General features: G+C 37.2%; 1 protein-coding gene across 1 annotated transcript in view; it reads left to right on the top strand.

Annotated features, from left to right (window-relative positions):
- Positions 1-1,069: 1,069 nt before the first annotated feature.
- Positions 1,070-10,109, top strand: part of LOC101745611 (sine oculis-binding protein homolog) — a 55,904-nt gene continuing 46,864 nt past the window's right edge. The window contains exon 1 of the mRNA XM_021347539.3: positions 1,070-1,303. Within this exon, the coding sequence (XP_021203214.2) occupies positions 1,235-1,303 (69 nt within the window). The 5' untranslated portion in view covers positions 1,070-1,234. The remainder of the gene's footprint in view (positions 1,304-10,109) is intronic.

Here is a 10,109-nt window from a genome sequence, read left to right as displayed (position 1 = left end):
AGTCAGCGAGCTGATTCATGAGTTAGGTTGCACGGCAAACTCTTTGTCGAGTTCGACGAGTACGGTTACCGGGGTCCCTAAGCCTGCTCCTAGTGTTAGAGTTGAAGGCGTCTAATGAAAAGGTTATTGCATCAGGTGGATCCGTAAGGACGTGAATCAACAGTGTTCTGCATATCAGCAGATATGCGTTTCCGTAGAATTAGATCATTGTTTTTTGAATGAATTCTCCTCCACAAGGTTTCATCGTCTTTCAATTGAAGTTAATCGTAGTCAAAATAATAACATGTAAATTTTAAGACCCTATGTATAAAACAATAATAACAAGATCCGTAGAAGAATTCACGAGACTGAAGATTCTCAATCTTTTTTGTGTTTGGCATAGGTATTTTAACTATTTAAAAAATTTGAGGGCACACAAAGAAGACGATAAGTTTAAAGGTTGTTTACTTACTAATAATGCACTGTGTAAAATAGTTTATAACAATAATTTTCGCGGTATACAAGAGTGGTAGACAATCACTGCTTTAAGCTATAGTAGTACTAGACACCAACTTCTTACTGGTGGTAGGGACCTCTTGTGAGTCCGCACGGGCTGTGAGCTCGTCCACCATCTAAGTAATATAAAAAAATAAAAAAAGCGAAAGTGACAATAGGTGGAGGAAAAGGTGCTTAGAATCAAAGGTATTAAGACAATGATTTTTAAGTAAATGAAATTAAGGAAACGTTACTTAAAAACAATTACAATTAAACACATTTTTTAAGATTTTCTTTATTGTTGTTAACAGAAAATTTCTCGACATTTCTAAGTTATTGATGTGTGGTGAAGTTAAGTATTGTACTAAACGAAATATTTAAGAACTTAAAAAAAATGGTTGTAGGCGTAGGTTGTAGGTACATAATTATGATTGAATATATACATATTATTTGTATTTGGTATAAAGATAAATACAAAAATGCAGCTATTTGTGTTTTCTCCGTCCATGCACCAGAAGCTCCGCCCAAAGTGCGAGCGAGCGCGGGAAACAAGCTTTTCACAGCTAGTGGTTCAAACGACCAATCATGGCCGATAACAGTCGCGTTTGAAACTTCGCGTAGTTTGGATGTATTGTCAGTTGCGTCAGAACCAATGAAAACTCGCGCGCGACGTAATGTTTGCGAGATTCTAAGTTTTAGATTTAATCATTTTAGTTTTTGAATCTTATCTTATATTATTTAGTGTTTGTGTATATTGAAAATGGATAATAATTCGTCAACGAAAACTCCGCCTCTTGGAGTGAAAAAAGAAAATGAAGAAGAAATCAAGGTAAGATTACAATACCAAGTCAATATTTTTAAGAGTTTGACATGAGTTTCCGTTTGGGACATCGTGTTACCGTTTCGTGTTATTGGCAATCAGCCTACATAGTATATGCTTGTAATGGGAGAACTAAGAATCTTATTTTTAAATATGATATTTATTCGTGAGGGGACCTCCACAAAGCACGCCGATGCGGGGTTCAAACGAATAAATTATTCGGTTTTCGATTACATTATTAATTACATTTCGCCATACAATAAAACGCGTGTAATATCGCGTTTTCGAGGCCTTTTCCAGCCATTAAAGTGTGTAATGCGATATCCGAAGCTCGCTCGGATCGCTGTAACCAGAGTCGCTGGATGTTTTGATAATAGATATAGGCGGTTTGGCCGTGCTGGTGTGTACATACGCGCGCGCCTCGCCAGATGTGTGCGTGCGGGGTAATTTTAGACGTTCCTTTGCTGAAAACGTAACACGAGACGGTCCCAGGCCGCAGGCCGACACTTCAATTTATTGTTTTCATCTTCTCATAACAATTAATTGTCGTTCGATAATTAAGTTTAATGGTGTTGACTGTCGAACGCGGCGTGAGTAATTCGCGCGCTTTTATTTTGGCGCCGCAGAAATAGTTTGACAAGTCAATAACCCCATTGGTGTCCACGCGTCGGTGACGTCACGGGACACCCGCGTAGTTCGCGAAAGTTTGAGGTCGATTTAATTTATAATATTACTATTCTACATGTCCTACATACACACACTATAATAATATGTAATGTGTTTTATTTCGGGTATTTTAATGCTGTTGGAACGTTGTGGTATATTTCTGCGTATTATTTTACCTCGGCTGGGTGCAAAAGGTAATTTTGGATCATATCTCTTGTGCTATAAAACGTAGAACGGAATCAAATTAAATGTAGCTCAATAAAATTGTAACTGTCACGATGAAATTAGAAGCATACTAGTTAGCACAGCACTAATGCATCAAAATGCTAGAGTGGCAGTCACACAAATAATATCCAGTTATCTTGATTTATTTCTGTGGTGGCAGTGTTGCAAAGGCGATCGACAACGACTATAAATCTAATAACTGATCTGATAACTGCTACGAATGCTCATAACGCGTTATTATGCGTTCTAAATTAGTACCATGTGCACAAACTACCGACGCTTTTCAACCATAGAGAACGAAAATTAAAACTTAAGATTCACACAGACTATAAAAAAATTATAAATATTAATCCTCCTCCTCGCGTCCTTTTCCTCATTACTGAGGGTCGAGACTCCCCCGCTGCATCAGTTTCTCCCATACGACTTCCCTCCATCTGCCGCGATCCTTTGCTTCATGAAGGGCATTATGGAAATTGATGCTCAGAGAAGATCGTATTTGGTCCGACCATCTCGTGGGACTGCGTCCTCTGGGACGTTTGCCATCTACCTTTCCTGTCACCATCAGCTGTTCAAGATTGTGACCCTCTTTACGAGCAATATGTCCGAAGAATTCCAGCACCCTACGAAGGCGTATAGTGGAAAGTCTGGCTTTGTATTTGTATAAATATTACTAACATGTTTCTTTTGAAATAAAATTAAAGTACCTATTAGTTATAGCGGCTAGTTGTAACAGTTGTGACATCCTTCAAACCGAAAAGTATTACGGCAGAAAAAGGCAAGATTGGTATCTACGCCTCCAGGTCCAACAGACACCCTACCACCACTACATAAGCTATAAATCGTACGGGTTTGATTTTTATTAGACGATGCTACTTCTGTATCGTGGAAGACATTTGTGAGCATGTGTTGAGGATTGTGAGGATTTTAATTTTTTGATTTTTTCTATTGCTTAGATGTGTGGACGAGCTCACAGCTCACCTGATGTTAAGTGGTTATTGGAGCGCATAGACATCTACAACGTAAATTCGCCACCCACCTTGAGATATAGGTTCTAAAGTCTCAGTATAGTTACAATAGCTGTCTCACCCTTCAAGCCGAAACGCATTACTGCTTCACGGCAGAAATAGACGGGGTGGTGGTACCTACCAGTGCGAACTCACAAGAAGTCTTACCACCAGTAAAAAAGTCTTCAGGTATCTATCTGCCTATTAAAGAAAAAAAATCGCTCGAAATGATACAGAGATTACTTAAATTCGTGCGGAAGAGGAACTTATAAAGAACCCGACTTAACGCTATGTGGTTAACAACCACAAAAATAACAGAGAACACGGACTTTTTGGCTGAATTGTGAAGGAACAAAGTTGTGTGAATTGTTTTATTCTGTTAGTTTTGTTTTCATTGAATTTTTAACGAGTAATAGTGTGGCTTATCAACAGCCGTTTAGCATCTGTAAAAGTACACAAGTATGGGAAAACGAAACAAAGCCGATGGAGGCGGTTTTCTCATTTCTACCAAAAAGAATACTGAAGTTTCAGCTGAAAACATATAGGAGAGCCGACAACATGGTCGTACTCATCAGATTTCGAAAATGCACACATCATCATGGCGATGCGCGTGAAACTTCCAGAAGACAGTATTTGTAACGCAGAAATAATTAATTGTTAAAGTCTGTAGTCGATACAAGGAAAATATTTTGGTGCATCTTGGGTTCCTACCGTACTTTTCGCGTGAAGTGATCCGAAGAACTATTTGGTTTGATCCGGTCATTTCTTTTTAAAATATCACGATCAGTACCATCACTGCGTTTTGCTACACACCAACCAATTTTCAAAGGACCTTCGTTCTAGAGTGTTCTCTGAGCACTAACTATAGGATTGAAGTTATCGTGGCCTAAAGGATAAGGCGCTATGTGCATTCGTATTGAGCGATACGACTGTACCGGTGTTCGAATCCATAGGTAGGTACCAATTTATCTAATAAAATACGTGTTTAACAAACGTATATATGAATTTTATATTAAATATGAATTTTAGGGTGAAGGAATGACAACGTGTAATTAAAATCAAATCCGCAAAAAAATTAATTCGCGTAATTACTGGTACCTGCCCTATTTCTATCGTGAAGCAGTAATGCGTTTGGATTTGAAGGATGGGGCAGTCGTTATACTGTAAAAACGGAGACTTAGAACTCGCGTCTTCAGATGAGCTCCGCTGAACATTTACCACCAAGTGGACCACGAGCCTTTCCACACGTCTAATTAATAAATACAAAAGTATTTATAAAACATATATACATAGTAATTTAAACAAAATATTTAAAATTTAAACGTCTTATAAGATTATTATAAGATTTATGCGGCTGCAGGATCCTTAAGACGTCTGCGAAATTTTCTCCCTACTGCCACCAAAACTGCGCTTGCACAATCTCTTCTTCTCCCCATCCTTGATTATGCTGATGTTAGCTATCTCGATCTCACTGAAGCACAATTAAATAAACTAGAGCGTCTTCAAAATTTCTGTTTAAGATTTATATTTGGCTTACGAAAATATGATCACGTCTCAGAATTTCGCGCTAAGCTCAAGTGGCTGCCAATTCGCCTTCGTCGGAATGCTCATATTCTTTCTTTGCTCTATACTGTTCTATTTAATCCTTCTTCTCCTTCTTATCTCAAAAGACGCTTTGAGTTTATCCGTGATACACATACCATATCCCTGAGATCAACAGACAACATGCAACTAATGATGCCAGTGCATTCGACAAGGTTCTACGATCATTCCTTTACTGTTCAAGCTATTCGTTTGTGGAATGCTCTCCCGGTACGTATACGACATGCTGAAACATTAAATTCTTTCAAACGCCTCATTAAGGAACATTTTTTAAATATTAGTCAACCGATTTAATATGTGATAGGGTAGATTTCTGAAATTGGTATCTACTTAAATTGTATATGTTTCAAAGGTATTTTAAGTATCTTTTATATGTAAATTGCTTATTCTTATTTATGTGTAAAGAAGCAAAATTTATTTAATTTATTTAATTTTTATTTATTTTTTATTTTTAATAATAATTATTATATTATAATACTTTGTATTAATTGTATGTATATTTACGGAGATATGTATGTGTATATGTATGTGTACATATATGTATATGTATTTCACTGGAATGGTACACCGCGCGTAGTTCGTTTCCAAATGATTCTTGTCCACCTGATGGTTGTCTGGAAGAGATCGCTTTTAGCGATAAGACCGCCAATTGTACTTTTTGTTTTTAATGTATCGCACTGTTTATTTGTTTTTTTGGTGTACAATAAAGAATACTCTCTCTCTCTCTCTCTTATTATCTATTTATTAGGTTTAGATGCATTAAGTCATGTCTTATTTTTAACCGACTTCAGAAAAGGAGGAGGTTCTCAATTCGACTGTAAGAAGACGACGTGCAAGCTGCTCTGCACGCGTTTTACGCAAGAGCATCCGGGTGATGGAAGGCCGGCTATCCTCGACCCACGCTGGTTCTGGTCCAGCGGGGTATTCCGTAGGATAGCTCACTCTAACCGGCGCCATCTAGGCGGGCTTCGGATAGCCTGCCGACCGAGAGGGCTGGTGGTCGTGGCGCCGACGACTGCCGGTCCGGCGTCCCGAGGGGGAGGGTGATGGGAGAGATGTGCTCCGCACTAAACGCTTCACTTTCCCCCCTTTGCCTCTTCATGAGTTCTGTCTCATGCGAGGTTTGGACGTTGGTTGTTGAGCGACAGGAGGTTTTAGTCAGTTCGACTCTGACATGCTCCGCCCTCTATCCCCAGTGGAGAGCGGAAGTCCGGCGATTTCCTCCTGACCAAAAAAAAAAAAAAAAAAACAAAAATGTATTTTTTTATGTTTGTTACCTCAGAACTTTTGACTGGGTGAATCGATTATGATGATTCTTTTTTTATTAGAAAACTGACGCTTCCCGTGCGGTCCCATAACAATTTAGTCCAGTTCTGATAATGGCATCCATGAGAAAATCATATGTCTTAAATTTTCATGAAGTACGTGCGCGACAAATAGTTGAATAACTCAATAACTCAATATCACGCCAACCGATTTTGATGATTATTGTTTTAGTGTATATTAATTTGTTTTGGAATATCTTTTTTTTTCTATTTGAAGTCTGTTTTTGTTATAGCATGTCTGTTTACAATTATCCGATATGCGAACAAATGCTAGGATGTACAGAACAGGTGATCACATCCACATTAGCACTACCACAATCTCAACCTTTCAATGGCCACGCGCCCCTGCCGTAGTCAATTAAAAACACAGTAACTCAAGTACGCTAAGTCACGTACACACAGTAAATATCATATCCGAATTACAGTTAGCAACAGAAATGAAACGTGGATTTATAATGCGAAAACGTTCTAAATGCAAATAACAGTAATGCATCCACATCCGTCACGTTCGCATAAAGACCAATAGCGCTGAGTCACGTTAAAGCAAACAGCTTGCGGTATGTATTACCGAAATGCACGCGATCCAATTTCTAGGTATTCGGTAAGTAATGTGGACGGACAGTTTTTACTATTTTGCGATTTCAGCGTTCACTTCGCAATATTACCTGGTTTTATGTTACAGCGTAACTTATTAATAAAAAAAAACCCAAACATTTTGAAAGAGATAATTTCCCGAACTGTTCGAAACGGATTCATATTGTGAGATCATGTATTTTGTAAAGCTAAAGGCAGAGACGGCAAGTGCCCCACCCTTCAAGCCGAAACGCATTACTAATTCACGGCAGAAACAGGCAGGGCGGTGGTACCTACCCGTGCGGACTCACAAGACGTCTTACCACCAGTATTACGCAACTTATAATTTTGCGGGTTTCATTTTTATTACACGATGTTATTCCTTCACTGTGGAAGTTAATCTTGAACATTGGTCAAGTACGTATTTCATTAGAAAAATTGGTACCCGCCTGCGGGATTCGAACACCGGTGCATCGCTAGATACGAATGCACCGAATGTCTTATCCTTTAGGCCATTACGACTTCAAGATTCCACCAGGCGAGAGAACGTCTTTTGACCAATGAAGTAGGAAACCTATGGAAATGAAACGTCAACCAAAATTTCGTGCCACTGTGACGTCATCTGGCCACAAAACATGGCGGCTTTAGTGCTGTACAAAAGATTTCAATGTTATCAGGTTTTATCGATAAACGTTCTTGGCTCATTTTATTTTAAATATTGTTGAGTATTATTTATTTGTAGAATTTATACTTTAATGAGAAGTAAGTAGGTATATTGTTATGTGCAAATATGATATGATTTAGATGGGTGAAATCTAAGACAAGTTCGTCCTTCGAATTTGCCAAGTAAACGATATGATGATTTTTAAAAGTTGCTACACTGATTTTATAAAGTTGTCGTTTGTCGCAAAACATAAAGATATGGCGTAGTTCAAAGCCATCAGCCCATTTCTAGTATGCTAAATGTTATCGTATTTTGAGTACGTGTTTTTCTTAGACTATAACAATCTATTTTAATTGTTTTGCTGACTCTAAAGTCCGTAACATACTACCGCAGCGCACCCCAAGGAAGGTGCGCCGCACCATTTGAATCACTTTCGCTTGAGAGTGATTCAAATTTTAAACTTATCAAGGGACCGCGTGAAAAAAAAAACACCTACAGAACATTTATTCATTAATTACAAACGTCATTCCTTGTGACTTCCTCTCTAAAATCATTTAATTATTAAATATTTAACAAATTTACAATAGTGTTTTACTCACTGCGGAATAAAACTATTTTATTTAAATAGTTCCGAAGAGATTTTGTCGGTAGCCTTTTTCCCGAAATATCTAAACAGAATGTCTAAATATGTTTTGATGACATATTTTAAAGTGGTATTTATGATTAGTGTCATGATCAATAGATTCCGACCGAAAAATGGATTTTTCGGATGAGGGCTCCATAATGAATTTAAATACATATAGATAATAGTTTTAGGGCATCGACTTTCTTGAGATCCTATAAAATACGTTTTAATTATTATTTTTGTATGTTTTAAGCATGATAAATTATGAAATTTTATATAATTAATCATATTAAATCGATATCAAAGTCAATAAATAATGTACAACCCAAAACAGACGGCCGAACTGACGTGACAATGACATTTGGCGCGCTAAACATGGCGGATTTTCGGCCTCATTAGACGGAGACGGAGATATTTACGTATATTCATGTTTCATTTTATGTACGCACTGAAATACTGTTATATTGTTTTCCTGCGAGTTAAAGTGCTGAGTAAGAACGAGATAGATATATGTTTATGTATGTGCCTTCAAAATGGGTGCTATTTATATAAGCAATTGTACGTATAGAACAATATGTCGTGTCCCTACTATATAGGTCTATGCTTTTGACTGCCAAGAAGAACTGGGAACTCATTTTTCGAAAGGCGAAACAAGGCTACGTTAGAACATTTTAAAAGGGCACAGAATTAATCAGAGAGACTGGAAAGACAAACATAGTATAGTATAGTATATTTACCATGACAAGCGCTAACATCCCTATCACCCGTCGATAGTAGTGTCTTCATATATTTTCACATCTAGGTCTACAATTAACCCGTAATAGAACATCCATCTTGTTTGAAATAGTATTCTTTACAATTTTTTTTGTTTTTAACTGACTAAAAAAGTGGAGGTTCCCCATTCGACTGTTTTTTTTATGCGTGTCACTTCAACTTTTTTATAGGTGAACCGATTTTGATAATTCGATTTATTTGAAAGCTGCTGCTTCTCATGTAGTTCCATATAAATGTTATCAAGATTATATGACCAAGAGTTGAGTTACCATCTTTAATGATGCATATTCACGTTGAAGTTGATTACTTTTTATCTAGGTGTCTATTTTATTATACAAAATTTTATTTTTTATCTATATAGGTATATAATAATGAATTGCTGTTCATTAGGGTCGCTAAAACTCGAGAACGGCTGGACCGATTTGGATAATTTTGATCTTGAATTATTTGTGGAAATCCAGAGAAGGTTTAAAAGGTAGATAAATATGAAAATGCACGGAATTAAATAAAAATAACAATTATGTTTTTCCTTTGATGTGTCCCCCGTCGGACGGATTCCTTTTATTTGCTTTAAGTTTATTTTATACAAAAGTTTAGGTCTTTTATCTATCGATTGAGGCACTACAAAGTCTGCCGGGTCAGCTAGTTAGTTATCAATAAAATATTGTAGATATTATTTACAAAAAAATACTATTATCGATAAGAGCATAACGTTTTGACTGTGTAAGGTAAATTAAATGAAAGGAGGAATTAATAATAAAATTAAGAAATTTATAAAAATTGGTGTGATGTTAAAATTTCTAGGTTTTCGGGAGTAATTCTTTTTTTAGTTTTTGTGTTCACGGCCGTCCCTAAAATGCGAGATTAAGCTGTTACTTTTCATTATGTCGAATTCTAACACTGTAATGAGTCAGATAATCGAAATATCGTTCATCGATAAAAATCATCGATTACAATTAATCGAAATAGTTTCTTCATTGCCTGCACGGATCAATCGTGTGTTCCGATCTAGATAGTCGTTTCACATTACTCTGGTACACCTTGTTGTGTCTTAAAGTGAAGAGCGGCATTCTAGTTGTGGTGTTTACGGCTCCTGTAGCCACTTGACTCCTATCCATTTCCACTAATAATAAAAATGTCTTTCAAACTAACCCACTTCTATTTGACAGCTTTCAACAAACCGTTTATAAAATCAGTTAGGTATAGCGTTACGTTTTATCCGGAACCACTGCGTTCATCGACAGTGCGTTTCCAAAGATCTTTTTTGCCACGTACCATCCGGCTTTGGAATGACCTCCCCTCCACGGTGTTTTCCGAGCGCTGTGACATGTCCTTCTTCAAACGAGGCTTGCGGAGA

Source organism: Bombyx mori, chromosome 23, assembly GCF_030269925.1.
Source record: "Bombyx mori chromosome 23, ASM3026992v2".
Taxonomy (NCBI): Eukaryota; Metazoa; Arthropoda; class Insecta; order Lepidoptera; family Bombycidae; genus Bombyx; species Bombyx mori.
The sequence above is the reverse complement of the archived record's forward strand: the minus strand, read 5'-3'. Positions and strand labels throughout refer to the sequence as shown.